The sequence below is a fragment of the Chelonoidis abingdonii genome, chromosome 2 (genome assembly GCF_003597395.2).
Source record: "Chelonoidis abingdonii isolate Lonesome George chromosome 2, CheloAbing_2.0, whole genome shotgun sequence".
NCBI classification, from domain to species: domain Eukaryota; kingdom Metazoa; phylum Chordata; order Testudines; family Testudinidae; genus Chelonoidis; species Chelonoidis abingdonii.
Genome location: NC_133770.1, coordinates 266,378,391 through 266,395,134, shown reverse-complemented (window position 1 = coordinate 266,395,134; position 16,744 = coordinate 266,378,391). Strand labels below are relative to the sequence as shown.

The 16,744-nt window shown below is 43.5% G+C and overlaps 1 protein-coding gene across 2 annotated transcripts in view; it reads left to right on the top strand.

Moving 5' to 3' along the window:
* The window catches only part of DPYS (dihydropyrimidinase), a 50,850-nt gene extending 35,627 nt beyond the window's left edge, over positions 1 to 15,223 (top strand). Inside the window, exons 8-10 of one of the 2 annotated variants that reach the window (XM_032786444.2) lie at positions 5,142 to 5,349; positions 8,794 to 8,899; positions 12,372 to 15,223. In XM_032786444.2, coding sequence (XP_032642335.1) covers positions 5,142 to 5,349; positions 8,794 to 8,871 — 286 coding nt within the window. In that variant the 3' untranslated portion in view covers positions 8,872 to 8,899; positions 12,372 to 15,223. The remainder of the gene's footprint in view (positions 1 to 5,141; positions 5,350 to 8,793; positions 8,900 to 12,371) is intronic. The other variant, XM_032786445.2, reaches the window with a different exon arrangement.
* Positions 15,224 to 16,744: the final 1,521 nt, after the last annotated feature.

Here is a 16,744-nt window from a genome sequence, read left to right as displayed (position 1 = left end):
GGAAATGGAAAATAGCTAAATAAAAATCACACTCTCCATCCTATACTTAATGGGAGGCCGTGTGTTAGGTCCAGGGGAAAAGAGCCAGGACATTTGAGTTCTAATCTCAGCTCTTCTGCTTAGGGCTTGTCAGTACGGAAATAGCTATTGCAGAATAAGCTATACATAAATCATGCTAATTATTCCAGAAGATGGTGATTTTTATTCCAGAATATAATGTCCACATAGGAAGCTATTACAGAAGAGTTATTCTGGTCCATTTCCTCATTTAGACAATCCTTTCATCTCTTAAAGCGTGGTCCCCAAACTTTTTCATTTAATGGGTGCCAGACGACACGGCAAGTAGGACTGTGGTGGCGGATGAGCATCCGCCGAAATGCAGCAACATGAATAGGCATCACCCCCGAAATGCTGCATTTCGGCAGCTACGCCTCTGGATGATGCAGCTTGTTGGCAGCATTTCAGTGGATGCTTGTCCGCTGGCCAGTACATAGGCACAGTTAGATGCCCTGGCGGGCGCTATGGCACCTGCAGGCACCACATTGGGGACCCCGTATTAGGGTTCATCTATACAGCAAGTCTCACAGACCAGACTGACAGACCTGGGGTTGGGCTATGGTACTAAAAATAGTTTATGTAGGCATTGTGGCTTGGGCTGGAGTTTGGGCTTTGAAGCCCCTCCCCTTCCTTAAGCTGCAGACCCAGAGCTCCAGCCCAAACAGTTATGCAGCTATTTTTTAGTGCCATAGCGTGAGCGCAAGTCTGTTGGTCTGGCCTCTGAGATTTGCAACCGCTCACTGGGTAGATGTACCCAGTGGTGAGCTGGAGATGGTTCAAACCAGTTCATGTGAACCGGTTGTTACATTTTGAAGCAGTTTTAGAACTGGTTGTTAATCCACTTCCCTGTGAGGGGGCGCTGCGGCTTTGATGGGCTCTGGCCAGGAAGTGATGTAATTGCTCCTCTGGCTGCCGGGGGCACTGCGCTGCAGTAGCCATGTGGCCTGCCACCTGGCCCTGGGCACGGGCCCTGTTGCTGCTGCTGCTCCTCCAACCCCTGGCCCTGGGGCTTCTGCTGCTGCCTGGTGGGTCCCCAGCTGCTCTGCTGGGTATAGGCTGTGTCCTGCTGCTCGGGCTGCTCCGAGCATCTCTCCCCGTGAGTACCCACCACCCTGCCTGCAGACAGCCCCTGTCTCCATCCCCTGCCGCACCCCCTGCCCTGCATGCAGCCAGCCCCGCACTGACTGCCTGCAGACAGACTCTGCCACACCCCTTGCTCTGTCTCCAGCCAACCCCTGCCACACACCCCTGCCCGAAGCCAGCCCATCCCTGCAATCCTCTGTCTTCAGCCAACCCCACACTTCCTGCCCACAGCCAGCCCCTGCCGCACCCCGTGCCTGTCTCCAGCCAACCCCTGTCGCACCCCCCTGCAGCCCCACCCGAAGGCAGTCACGCTTGCACCCCCTGCCCTGCCCACAGCCAGCTCTGCACCCCCAGCCTTGCCTGCAGCAAGCCCTGCACCCTCTGCCTGCAGACAGACCCTGCCACACCCCCTGCTCTGTCTCCAGCCAACCCCTGCCACACACCCCTGCCCAAAGCTAGCCAGCCCTGCACTCCTCTGTCTCCAGCCAGCCCCGCACCTCCTGCCCTCAGCCAGCCCCTGCCACACCCAGAGGTGTAGCAAGCACCCTTCGTACCCTCCGACCGGAGGGGGCCCCGCAAGGAAGGGGGCCCCTAAAAGTGGCAAAAAAAATGTAAGGTATACCTAGGTAAGTGACATTTATTGACACTATTGTACAATCCATGTCGGTTTTACTGACAAAACTGTGAAGTCATTATGATACATCATAATGCTATTGGCTACATCAGTTGTCTGTCGGTCAGTTTCGAATTTTAGTTGGACCCATTCAAAGAATGTGTATTTGCGTTCATAATGGCGGTCGGCGGATAAATGTAATTAATTTAGTTGTTTAGTTTTTTATCGTTTCCAACGCAGAAGCATGCTTTGTGATGTCTAAGAGAATGTATAAGAGCGGAGCTAGTAAAAAAGGCAGCAAAAGATGCCGAGAAGGAACTTGAGAAAATTCCAAAGTTGTCAACGTATTTTGCGCTGCAATCCAACGTACAGGTACAGGCACATGAAACGGACAGCACTAGCAGCGACGAATCGTATCCAGAAGTATCCAGAAGTGCTTCAAGTGAGGTTGAAGGTGAAGCCAGTGTTCTACCAAACAACTGTGACAGATATTCCAGTTGCTGCCGGAAAGAAGTGTCTGAATCTGAACCCACTGACTGATGATCCAGGAGATTGGCCGTCTATAATATCGGACAGGCAAGTGTGTGACATTGTTGCAACATGGCCCACCGCAGCAGAATGAAAGTTACGAATTTCCATTTAATGAGGAAAGACGGAGGTTCACAAGTACTCATTTCTATCGAACCATGGCAAATGGCGAAAAAATAAGACGTTCATGGTTTAATGTACTCAGTTCAGAAAGATGCCATTTTTTGTTTTTGTTGTAAATTATTTTGGCACTGGCGACATACCGCTACGTCGTGGAACATCTGCTTGGAAAGCACTGTCAAAAAGACTTCAGCAGCATGAAACAGGCAAAGGTCATCAAGACTGTATGGTGAAATGGTTTGACCTTCGTCAGGCCTAGTAAATCCATACATCTATTGACCAACTCGAATTGCAGGCTTTTCTGAAAGAAAGAGATTTCTGGAGAGAAATGTTGTCAAACGCATGGTTGATGTCGTTATTTTCTTGTCCGAAAGAAACTTGGCATTTCGAGGAAGTAATGAAAAGCTCGGCGATCCTTCGAATGGCAACTTTTTGGACTGTTTGAATTGCTTGCAAAGTATGACTTCAACGCAAAAGCCTTTGTGATGTCTAAAATGTATAAGCGAGCTAGAAATGAAGGCAGCAAAAGATCGCGGAAGGAATTGAGAAAATTCCAAGTGTCAACGTATTTTGCGCTTCAATCCACACAGTACAGCACATGAAACGGACAGGCTACCACGAATGTATCCAGAAGTGCTTCAAGTGGGTCGAAGGTGAAGCCAGTTGTTCTACAAACAAACGTGACAGATATTCCAAGTCTCCGGAAAGAAGTATCTGATCTGAACACTGACTATATCAGGAATTCGTCTATAATATCGGACAGCAAGTGTTGACATTGTTGCACCTGCCCACTGCTCAGAATGAAAGTTCGAATTTCCAATGAGAGGCCAAGCTTATGATAATGGCGCAAATAGGAGAGGAAAGAATAAAGGAGTTCAAGCCCGCATGCTAGAAATAAATGACCGTGCCTTGTATGTACCATGTGGAGCTCACACTTGGAATCTTGTGATCTCAGATGCGGCAAAGTCATCGAAATATGCCATTGACTTTTTCGGTAAGGGGCCCCGGACATATGTTCAGAGGGGGCCACGTTCTTTGTTGCTATGGCCCTGGTCACACCCCCTGCCCTGTCTCCAGCCAACCTCTGCTGCACCCCTCTGCAGCCCTGCCTGAAGCCAGCCAGCCTTGCACCCCCTGCCCTGCCCACAGCCAGCCCTGCATCCCCAGCCTTGTCTGAAGCCAGCCCTGCACCCCCTGCCCACAGCCAGCCCCTGCTGCACCACCTGCCCAAAGCCAGCCAGCCTCTGCTGCACCCCCTGTGGCCCTGCCCGAAGCCAGCCCGCCCCATATCCCCCATCTCCAGCCAGCTCTGTACCCGCCTGCCCTGCGTGCAGCCAGCCACTACCTCCAGCCAGCCCCACACCCCCCGTCTCCAGCCAGCCCTGCAGCCTCCTGTCTCCAGCCAGCTCCACACCCCCTGCCCTGCCTGCAGCCAGTCCCGCACCTCCTGCCTCTAGCTAGCTCTGCCCCATGCCCCTGTCTGCAGCGGGCCCCACATCCACTGATGCCCTGCAGTTACCAAGGCAGTAACCCTGCACACCTGCTTCAATGATGGGGGAAGGGAGCAGGTGGGACCCACACATGTGCACACTCTAGCGTGACCAGACAGCAAGTGTGAAAAATCGGGACAGGGGGTGGAGGGGTAATAGGAGCCTATATAAGAAAAAGACCCAAAAATCAGGACTCTTCCTATAAAATCAGGACATCTGGTCACCCTCGCACACCCCCAGGGAATGGTGGGGACCCACATATGTGAACTGGAGCTCATTTCTAGTTCAAGCCCATCTTTTTAAAAAAGAACGCTAGGTGGGGTTAACATACGTCCGTATTTTCCTGGACATGTCAGACTTTTTGGTTCTTAAATTGTCGTCCAGGAGGAATTTTTAAAATTTAAAATTTTAATACGGGAAAATACGTATGTATGGCAACCCTACTGATACAAAAAATACGTACTGTGGCACATCCCTTAAATCAGAACTTTTTATAGGGAACCGGCTGTTAAGATTTTGGCAACTCATCACTGGCTGTACCCTTAGTTCTGTCTCCTAGTCTACCCATCTATAAACTGAAGATAATAATGCTCATCTATCTCAAAGTATTGTGATGTTTAATTAACATAAATTGCTTTATGTGCTTGGAGGAATGATACTACAAAAGTGCAAAGTAGTATTATCATAGCCCCAGTAAAGTAACATAGCGTAGGGACGTGGTGTTGAGCTCTAGGTCACCAGTTCAAATCCAGGCCAGTCTAGCAGTGACCAATATTCGTTACCATATTCTGATTCTCCAAGGTCTTGTCTTGTTTATACGTCTCAATCTCTTACTTACTAGAGCCAAACTTTTCAAACCAGGGGTTGCGAGCTCACTTTGGTTGAAAGGACACATTTTTTCCAGGCTGTGATTTTGAATGTAGACATATTTGTTAAATTATGAGATAAGTCCAAAAATAAGGATCTGATGTTTTTTACACTAACCTCTTTGCAGTGGAAAATTCTGCATTGAAGGCTGCAAAGTCCCTTTCATTTGAAACCCCTTTTTATCCTTTTGAAATGCAATTACTTTTCAATAAAATGTTAATGCTGTATTCTATTTTTAGAGCGGCTTCCATGATCTATAGTGCAAAGCTGCAGTTTAATAATGCTGCTAAATTCTTTCCCCCTCCATTTCTTGGTGCTTTATGTTGGAGTAGAATGTAAGGATAATAGTAATTTGTGTGGGTTTGTTTGTTTTGAAAACACAGGACTATATCTGCAAAGACACATCACCATGCCAACAATTTCAATATATTTGAAGGAATGATCTGCCATGGGCTCCCAGTTGTGACAATTTCAAGAGGCAAAGTGGTGTACGAAGATGGAGTTTTCAATGTCACAGCAGGAGACGGAAAATACATTACACGTAAACCATTCCCTGAATATGTCTACAAAAGAATCAAGCAGCGGGATGAGGTTAATTAAAACAATGCATTGCTGTAGCACTTGCAATCTTTGTGCAATATGAGGAAAACTAGCTTTTTTGGGGCGGGGGGGGAGAAGTTTTGGTTTCTGTGGTTATTTCACTTGCCTTTGTGATCAAAATGTGCCCAGACTGAAGAAAGTGAACCCGTAGGTTGGAGTTTTATTGCTCTTTCTCTTTTCACACACAAACACCTGTGGCTAACTCCAGTTCTCAGGTCTATCAGTGTAAGTTGGAGGTTGGGATCATGTGCCTTTGAAATCCTGGTTCCATTTATTGTACAGGTGGTCACACTGGTCTAATCATGAAAAGTTCTGAGCACCTGTAATCGCCGTTGACTTAACAGAAGTTATAGATGTTCAGCACCTCACAGAATGAGATCCTAAATTGTGAAAAAAAGATCAGCAATTTTCTAGCTCTTTCATAGTTAGATATTTGGGGATCAATCCTGCAAGGTGCTGAAGACTGTAGGATTTGAGGCTCAAATAAGTAAAGAACAATCTTAACTTAAACAAGTGAGATATATTCAGCTTGGCAGGGCCTGATGAAATACCTCCCAGAATACTTAAGGAACTGACTGAAGAGATCTCTGAGTCATTAGTGATTATCTTTTTTAGAATTTATGGAAGACGGGAGAGATCCCAGAGGACTGGAAATGGGCAAATATAGCACCTGTCTATAAAAAAGGGAATAAGGACAACTCAGGGAATTATAGACCAGTGAGCTTAACTTTGGTATCTGGAAAGATAAAAGAGCAAATAATCAATTTGTAGGCATGTAGAAGAAAATAAGAAATACTCAACGTGTATTTATCAAGAACAAATCATGTCAAAGCAACTTAAAATCCTTCTTTGACAGGGTAACAACCTTGTGGATAAGGGGAAAGCAGTAGATGTGATATATCTCAACTTTGGTAAGGCTTTTGATTCTGTCTCACATGACCTTCTCATAAACAAATTAGGGAAATATACTCTAGATAAATTTACTGTGAGGTGAGTGCACATCTGGTTGGAAAAGTTTTCTTAGACCTGTTATCAATGGTTCACAATCAAGCAGGAAGGGCATATCAAAGGAGGTCTCGCAGGGAGCTGTTCTGGGTCTGGTTCTATTCCATATCTTCATAAATTATTTGGATAATGTCTTAGAGAGTACACTCATAAAGTTTGCAGACAATACCAAGCTGGGAGGGGTTGCAAGCACGTTGTAGGACCAGATTAAGCAATGGGACAAATTACCTAGGGACATTGTGGACTCTCAGTCATTGGAGATTGTTAGATTAGACAAATGCTTGTCAGGGACGGTCTAGATAATCCTTAGTCCTGCCTCAGTGCAAGGGACTGGACTAGATGACCTATTGAGGTCCCTAGAAGTTCTACAAATCTATGATTCTATGATCCAGTAATGCAGTTCCAGTAGTGGGACTACACATATGTTTAAAGTTAAGCATATGCTTAATGCTTTGCTGGATTAAACTGATGCTCAGCATTTTCCATGATCAAGTTCTCAGTGTCTAAATTACTAAAGGAGGAAATCTGTGAAATACTTAGATTGACTATTTTATGCCTGTACACTGGTCATGAGAAATATTTTTGCTGCTTTAGCACTGCTGACTCAGGGGGAGGAAGGGGAGATTTCAAAAACACCTAAGTGAAGTGTGCTTCTAAAGCACTTAGGTGCTTTTGAAAATCCTGCCCTGAATCAATAATATTCATAACACTTTCTTAGCGCTGAAACAGATCAACATCTGTGTGAGCTTTTTGCTGCTTGAAATGTTTCCAAACCAATTAATTGGGCATATTGTTCGCTCCAGTACTTCCCTCTTGCTGTCCTGATGAAATATATGTGCCAAAGGTTAAGTGGGCATCTCTCTCTCTCTCTCTCTCTCTCTCCCCCAACTGACTTCCTCTCTGTAAACACATTTCCTGTAGGAATTGGTAGCCTGCCTGCGAATTAACATACATAATACAAATAAGGTTACAAAATGTTTTTTTCTCTCTGCCAACCTCCTAAAAACATATATTCTTTTTGCTGAAAATTAAAAGAAGATTACGGTTTATTTAGCTTCACAAATGAAAAAGAAGGCCTGGATCATATACAGTGCTTATATAGATTGTATAGATTGGTGTAACTTGGGTAAAATGGAGCTATCCTGATGCACACCAAATGAGGATCTGACCCAGAGTATTCTTGATTCTTTCCCCGATATTTGCCCTGAAATCATTTAAACATCTCTCTAGGTTCTTTTATAAACTATGTTCCCCTTTCAATGTTTATAAGAATTTTGTGTTTGGGAAGCCCTGCTTTACATAATGCATCTATATATTGTACTTTCTCAACCATTCCTAAAGTAGTCAAGCTTTCTCCATAGCTCTGCTTAACAACTCTTACCTTTGGTCCAACCCTGTGAGGTGCTGAGCATCACCTGCAAGGTGCTGTTTGCTCTGAATTCCACTGATTTCACTGGAAGCTAGAAGCATCCAGCACTTTGCAAGCCAGGGCACTTTATTACTAGTATTCTGTCTTCATTGTTTATCTTTGGCTCTGTGGGTTTCTAATGCAAAATAAATGACATTTAATGCTAATGGTAGTTTACTACTGAAACCTTTTCTGGAGCCATATTACATCAGCAAATACACAGGATGTTCATCTACACGTCTAGGACAGGTCCATGATTTATTTAATACATAATGGGAGGCTCATTTAGCGGGTCTCCGCAGCAGTGCTGAGCCTTGGTATCAGAACATCATTGCGTCCAGATTCTGGTATCACGGCTGAACCAGCCACCCACACATGGGATTGAGATTAGTTGTGGCACTGGAAAAACAAAAGAACAAAACTGTACTGTATGTATTTTTCAAAGGCAAATTCACAACTGAGGTAAGGACAGACTTGGCAGTTACAGGATTTCTGAGACTACAGTAACTGTGCCAGTTTACATTTCCCATCAGAAAGAACTAGGGAGACTTTTCCGTAAACAAAACATGAAGAGCAAATGTCTTTACAAGTGACTTCAGCCAAACCTGAACTCTTTCTGACAAGAGCTAGAAATGCTGACGGGGTGTGTGCAGATCTACAGCGCAGGGGACATCTTGCACCAACTTGTCTTGCCTGTAGTCAGAACAACATTGACAAGTTACTGAGAGAGTCCCCAACACTCTAGGTCCTGTTTAGATTAAGGGCTGTGAGTGGTAAGGGAGTGACAGTAAAATGAGATGGGAGAAGGCCAACTATTCCTAAAAATGGCTTCAACAGCACTTAAGGGAATAAGCCAACCAACCCCAATTAAAGGTTAATAGAAGTTGAGTGTCAGACTCTCTTGGGCACTTTGAAATACTGTAGGTTGGGAGCTAGGAAATAACAGGCTTCTATTTCAGTGTTGTGCAAATTGCAAATGCAGAAGGAAACAAATAAGAAAGAACTGAACCGTTCTCTTATAGGTTTGCCAGCCTGTCCCTGTTGAGCGAGCACCATATGGAGAAGTGGGCTCAGTACAGTCCAGCAGGGGAGGAAAATAGACGTATCCCTAAAGCGTGGCTCTCCCAGGTAACTCTTTCCTACTTTCCTTTCTGAAAATATGCAGAACAAATATTGCAACCCCTCTTGTTTGTGACAGGTTTGTGTGGGCTGAACACTCCTGGAGAGTGATGAAATCATATGGCAGGTTCTATAGCCCATGCTCGGGAGAGCTCTTGCTGATGAAAGCTCCAAACAGAGGAAATCCTATGGGATAACTGAGCTGGAGCCTGGATGAATTCAGTGCTTGAATGAAACTTGAATCTGAGGAACAAGGAAAAAGTTGAGCTAAGTCCATTGCTGAGATAACACACCCCTTTTTAAGGGAGCTATATCTGAGGCCCTGGCTACACTTAACGGGGATTGACACTGCTGTGATGGATGCAGTGCAGTCGATTTAGTGGGTCTTCGCAGAGCGCTCTCTGGTCAACTCCAGTACTCCACCAGAACGAGAGCGTCTCCCATTGATACAGCGCGGTGTAGGCACTGCAGTAAATTAACCTAGAGTATGTCAATTCCAGCTACATTATTCATGTAGCTGGAGTAGCATAACATACGTTGACTTATCCCAGTAGAATCTTAGAATCATAGAATATCAGAATGGGAAGGGACTCAGGAGGTCATTTAGTCCAATCCCCTGCTCAAAGCAGGACCAATTCCCAACTAAATCATCCCAGCTAGGGCTTTGTCAAGCCTACCTTAAAAACCTGTAAGGAAGGAGATTCTACCACCTCCCTAGGTAACCCATTCCAGTGCTTCACCACCCTCCTAGTGAAAAAGTTCTCTTAATATCCAACCTAAACCTCCCCCACTGCAACTTGAGACCATTACTCCTTGTTCTGTCATTGGACACCACTGAAAACAGTCTAGATCCATCCTCTTTGGAACCCCCTTTCAGGTAGTTGAAAGCAGCTATCAAATCCCCTCTCATTCTTCTCTTCTGCAGACTAAACAATCCCAGTGCCCTCAGCCTCTCCTCATAAGTCATGTGCTCCAGCCCCGCAATCATTTTTGTTGCTCTCCGCTGGACTCTTTCCAATTTTTCCACGTCCTTCTTGTAGTGTGGGGCCCAAAACTGGATACAGTACTCCAGATGAGGCCTACCAATGCCGAATAGAGGGGAATGATCACATCCCTTGATCTGCTGGCAATGCCCCTACTTATACAGCCCAAAATGCCGTTAGCCTTCTTGGCAACAAGGGCACACTGTTGACTCATATCCAGCTTCTCGTCCACTGTATCCCCTAGGTCCTTTTCTGCAGAACTGCTGCCTAGCCATTCGGTCCCTAGTCTGTAACAGTGAATGAGATTCTTCCATCCTAAGTGCAGGACTCTGCACTTGTCCTTGTTGAACCTCATCAGATTTCTTTTGGCTCAGTCCTCTAATTTGTCTAAGTCCCTCTGTATCTTATCCCTACCCTCCAGCGTATCTACCACTTCTCCAAGTTTAATGTCATCATTCTACAGTGGCGTAGAAAAGGTCTGAGAGAGCAAAAGGAGCAGTAACAAAATCTGAACACAGAATGGCTCAAAATCCAACACAGAATTTTACAGAAAATTTTGAAATAACTTGATGTTTTTTAGTGAAATTAGCTTAAAAAAAAAAAAGAATGTTACCAGCCCCCCACCCTGTTTCATAATCAATACACTCGCCAACAGGGCCGGATCCAGGCACCAGCGCAGCAAGCAAGTGCTTGGGGCAGCCAACGGAGAGGGGCGGCACATCTGGCTCTTTGGCGGTGGGTCCCTCAGTCCCTCTCAGAGGGAAGGACCTGCCGCTGAATTGCTGCTGGAAAACGAAGCGGCGGCAGTAGAGCTGCTGTCAAAGTTCTGCCGATAGTGGCTTTTTTTTTCTTTTCTTTTTTTTTTTTTTTTTGCTGCTTGGGGCTGCAAAAACCCTGGAGCCAGCCCTGTTTGCAAAGAGCTATAATATTTCTGGCAAGCTCGTAAACATCTGTCAGAAAGAGACAGATGAGCTCCATGTCAGAAGATAGAAGACAGAAGAAAAGAGTTAACGTCAGCTGACTGACTGTAAGATAATAAGACAGTGCAACCCCAGTGACAGAGCAGGAATTTTCTTTAGCCCCAGTTCTGTTTCTTACTCATTGTGTGACTTAGTGCAAGTCATTTAATTTGTCTGTCTCAGTTTCCCCATATATTCAAAAGGCATAAGAATGCCCTACCTATCTAATGGGTATGTTTGTGTATAAAATGCTTTGGTGAGTGAAGACACTGTGTAATTGCCAAGTATTAATTATGATGATATACATTTCATACTCTTTAGTAAGCATGCTAAGTGGAAACACTTGTACAATGTGCATTAGTAAAGTGAGTTGCATTAACCAAGTTTCCACACCTTAGTATCTAAGTTACAGTTCTTTTTGTTATTCCCTATTCTAAACAGAGCAATGCAGGTTTATTTCAGATACTGCTTGTGGCAACTGTTGGTAAATGTCAGGTTTTTTTGGTGGTGACTACTACAGGCCTATTTCAGCACCTTTTCCTCAAGGAAGATGGGCTCCATTAGAAGACTATTGGTGATATATTTTGTTTCCTACAGAAAAATGCCATTAAGTGTTTAAGAAGCAGAAGAGATCGACACAGAACGAAATTTTTAAAAAGTTAATAGTTTCACTAAACAGTAACAAGGGGGCAAAATGACCACAAACAACAAGTGTGTGAACAGGGGCGGCTCCAGGCACCAGCATGCCAAGCGCGTCCCTGGGGCGGCAAGCCGTAGGGGGCGCCCTGCCGCTTGCTGCGAGGGCAGTAGGCAGGGTTGCCTTCGGCGGCATGACTGCGGAGGGTCCGCTGGTCCTGCGGCTTTGGTGGACCTCCTTCAGGCAAGCCACCGAATCCGCGAGACCGGGGACATCCTGCCGGCAAGCCACCGAAAGCAGCCTGCCTGCCGTGCTTGGGGTGGCAAAATACGTAGAGCCGCCCCTGTGTGTGAAAGGTGTATGCCCTGTGGCATGGGAATAATTGAAGAAGGGCCAGGCACATAGGAGTCATCAGATGAAAGTAAGCAAAGGAAAACGTAGGCTGAACACTGGGGGAGAAATTTGCTAATAGTGAGGTCTGCTAGCCTGTGGAACAGTATCCCAAGGGACAGGGAACAAGCTCCATTACTTGCCTCACGTAAAACGCAGCTATAGAAGGCACTAATGAATCAATATACTGCTGGGAGCAAACCTGTAATGGCAGGATTATGAACTTTTCTATCTTTAATTTCTGTGATTCTGTGAACGTCTCCAGCAGTGTGAATCTTCATCCAGAGCAACAATGAACAGCATGTTATTTGTTTTCCTCTGTCATAAGAGAGTGAGCTCTTGTAACAGAGAGCAACAAAGGCTAAAGCTGCAACAGAGCAAGGGAGCTGTAATCATTCTTTCCAGTTCTTAGTGCTCTCCCTCTGTTATTACCACTTTGGGAGACAAATGGCAAAGTAGCAAGTCTGTCTTTTGAAAGATAGTATCATATTGTCTTCCTTGTTTCTCTGTAGATAAAGCCAGATGAAAATAATCCTGCTTGCCCCATCTAAGCAATGCATTCTGGTGCCCGTCGTGAGCAAGTCCAGCATCAACTTTTGAAGAGCCAAAATTTACCAGTTGCAAAAATAGGCACTACAGATCTTAATATGCTTTAATGAATGAAAGTTGTCATTCTGGTAATTGCTTTGAAGGCATTTAGTTAATTGAACCAAACATTTATAACAGCAGAGTAACACAAAAGCAAAGCTATGTTAACACGACAGCTACTCTGCAAAGTCTTAAACACTGACTGCTGGGATGGTATTTCTTCACATTTTACTTTTTAAAAACATCCCGTAGTCTAGCAAAATAATAAGGCAATACATTCCTTTCTAGGGCTTAAACACAAGTTTTCTTTATTCTCACCCCATAAAGCCACCATAGATTAAGTCTAATTATCTTGTTCACAAATTCGCAGATTAAGGCTTGGAAGGGACCATTATAATTGCCTGGTCTGACCTTCTGCACAACACAAGCCACAAATCTCACCCAGTAGCTCCTGAATCTAGTTCAACAGCTTGTGGTTGAATTACAGCATATCTTTTGGAAAGACACCCAATCTTGCTATCAAGTGCTGTACTTGGTTCCTCCTTCCTGGAAGAAGTTAGATACTGCAAGAGATAATTCTGATCTAGTAGTGCTACCTCTGTGCCAAAAGAGCATAGTGGTCCTCCTGGGGCTCTATTCCAACCAGTCTGCTCAGGTGCTTCTTTTATCCCCTCTCCCAGGCTAATCTAGGCAGTGAGAAAACCGGTGGTGATCCTACAAATCTGCCAGCGTTACCCAGCTGCACTAGCTCTGCCCAATGACACACACTACACATAGAGAAGCATGGATACAGCATGCAATAAAAGTTTAACGGGGTAACTTGGCCCAGAGTATATTTGCAATAACTAGAGCTGATTTTAAAAAAAAGCTTCAAAATTTAATTTTTTTGCAATACTTTCAATTTTGCAGGGTTTGAAACAGACCTATTTTTCAGTGTTTTTTAATTCAAAATCATTGAGTTTTCTCATGGACCAAAAACTGGGTTTTTGACAAAGGAAATGTTAACAAAAGTCAGTGTTTCCTGGAGTCTGTCTCTTTAAAAAAAAAATAAAAAAAAAATAAACTTCTCATTTGTTAAATTTCAACCTGTTTTTTGGGAGGTAACTATATTCCCAGAAGGACTATGTTACTGCTAATATCATGGTTCTATCACTGTGTGTGTATTCTGTTGTTATGTAAGCAGCCAAAAGCAGGGCCTTTGCTACGCATCAACCCTAGTTTGTGTGTGGTTTTCTTTCTTTTTTTTTTTTTAAACTGAATGTTCCCCTGTATTGTCCCTTATTTGACAGCAGTTGCTGGGAAAGTATGTGCTGCAGAAAGCTTGGGAGAGTGGTGAACCCAGAAAACCTTCTGTCATGCATGGAGCCACTGGGGACCAGTAGAAGCTTTCATGAGTGCAGGAAGATTTTTCTCTCCACCCTGCTTCCATGTATGGACCAAGCAGGAGCAAAAGTCAGCTCAGAGGCTGATGGTGTTTGCCACCCATCTATGAATATGGCAGCTTTAACAGAGGTACAAAAAAGGCATGGTAGGGGCTGTGGTGCTAGATCTGACAGCTAAGAATCCTGACTTCTGCTATAAAAACAGTCCGAGTCACTTACTAGCTTGTATGAAAATAAGCTCCTGCTAGGCCAATCAAGTCCTATGCCTGTGGATAGCAATGTACAGATCTCTCAGCAGGGTAGTCAATAGGGACATTCAGGAGGAACTAAGATGGATTCCCACTACTCAGATGTGTTTTGAGATGGCAGCGGCAGCAGGGCATTATTGCTGAAATGTTTGTTATAACTCTCTTCACCTCTGATGAGTGGAAACTTCAAACGTGTAGAACCTGCAGATTCTTGCAATCTGCCCCACTCTTTGGGTCCTGCTGTCAGTCACAGAGCCACTGTATTTTCTTATTAACATCTTTTGCTATTTGGGTGGAGGACAAAAGTGTGGAAAGATGGCTGGAGGGAATAGAAGAAGCTAAACCTTTGCATGTAAAAATAGTAATTTGCGTTGATAGGCTGCCTTTCATCCAAGGCTCTAAAAGCCTCACACCACCTATGTGTGAGGCAGGTAGATCTCATTACACTGATTGTATGGTTCTGGGATCTGTGAATGTTCAACACCTCTGCACATCAGGCCACTGTCTAAACTAATTAAATAAAGAGTTGATCTCAAGTTTAAAAGTGTTGGCCTCGGTGATTTGCCCAAGGTGACAGTCAAACAGCGACTCTGTGATAATCAAAACTAGAACCTGGGAGTCAAGACTGTCAGTCAGCTGGATAGCATAAGTATGCTCAGAATTTTCAAATATCCTTTGGGCTCAGGAGTTGTCTGAGGGTGGCCTTGCTGAGTTCAGAAGGCTGCAAATCATTACAGGAATTGTTAGTGATTTTTCCAAAAACAGATGTTTTCACAGTGTGATACAGACAGTAGCTTTATGAGTTATATAAAAAATGTATGGAAACTGAGCTCTCTAAACCATGAAAGTATATTATCAGTGAAAAATATATAATCTTTGTAGGCTCCCTGCATACATTTTTGTGGCAGAAAAAATAAGGAACTTACATTTCATAGCTTTAGCACAAAACTTCCCCTTTCTATTTAGATTTCTTCAGCTTTATGCCAGAGTTTGTACTCCTTACAGGGAGGAGTCCTTGAGTTATTGGTCATTAATGAAGGGATGAGATTTCTATTAATTTATATATATTTTAAATGTAATTAGCTTTTTAACTAATGTATAGATTTCATCATGAATACCAAACTGTGCTTTTATTCACTGACTATAACTGGGTTTTGCCCCATGTATGATTTTAGCTACAAGAAAATTTATGATTTACTACAACAGAAAGTTAGGTCATTTCATTTGCTATGCTAAATGGTCATTTTCCCATTGCAAATACAGACACTAGGGCCCTAATAATAGAATTTTAGAAATTAGGACTCAAAGGGACCTGGAGAGGTCATCTAGTCCAGCCCCCTGCACTGAGGAATGACCAAGTAAACCTAGACCATCCCGGAAAAGTGTTTATCTAGGCCGTTCTTAAAAACCTCCAATGACTGGAATGCCACAACCTCCCTTAGGAGCCTATTCCAATGTTTAACTAACCTTAGAGCTATTGCGGAAAAGTTTTTATCTAACCTAAATCTCCCTTGCTGCAGATTAATCCCATTACTTGCTGTCCTACCATCAGTGGCCATGAAGAACAATCAATGACTGTCTCCTTTATATCAGACCAGAATATATTTGTTATCAGGTTGCTTTTCAGTCTTTTTTTTTTTTTTCTCTCTCAAGACTAAACATTTTTTTTTTACTTTCCTCATAGGTCATTTTTGTTGCTCTTCTTTGGCCTCTCTTTTTTTTCCAGTTTGTCCACATTTTCCTTAAAGGACACATTACTTCAACTGAGGCCTCATCAGTGCCAAGTAGAGCAGGACAATTACCCCCCAGGTTTACATACAACACTCTGGTTAATATACCCTAGAATATTAGCCTTTTTCACAGCTGCATCACATTGTTGGTTCACACTCCATTTGCCTACATCTACCTTATTAAAATATTCTTTAAACTGTCCTTTCCTTATTGTAGTTTGTATTAAGCATCTGGTCCCAATTAGTGAAGACTGAAGCAAAATAGGCATTGAAAAGCCTTCTTGGTGGTATCCTTTCTTAGCTCTCCTTCCCTGACAAGCAGTGGACTTATGCTGTAAACAACAGATTTCAGCAGCCTAAAATGAAAGTGATTTGTTACATTGTTGGTGAGAGGAAAGAGCAGCCCAGCACACCCTTTCACTATTAACAGTGGTTAACACTTCATGAGCGTGAAAAGAAACAACTCTGATTTTGTGTCCTCCCTACCCCTCCTTTCCGGTATTGTCCATGAAGAGCAGTCATCAGCTGCACATTTATAGTCAGTCACAAGTTCTTATACTAGTTCCCTAGCCAATCAGACTTCAGGTTCATCAGAGATCCACCCACCCTAGATTCAACCTGTGTGGATAACTGATTGATTCCCTGGCTATATGAAAAAAAAATTGTTTTTGGTCAACCTGAAATGAATTTTTTTCAAAATGTAAATCAAAACAAATTTAGATTTGGTTCAAACAAAATATTTTGTTTTGTCTGACATTTGCAATTTTTATTTTTTAATAAAACTGAAGTAAATTTTGAAGTAGTTTTAAATAAAAAAAAATCAATCTGTTTAATTTTAAAAATTACAAACTGAAACATTACAATTTTCAGAATTTTTTTTATTTTAAACAGTTTGATATATGAATCTGCAAAATGCCAGTCAATCCAAATTTGCATG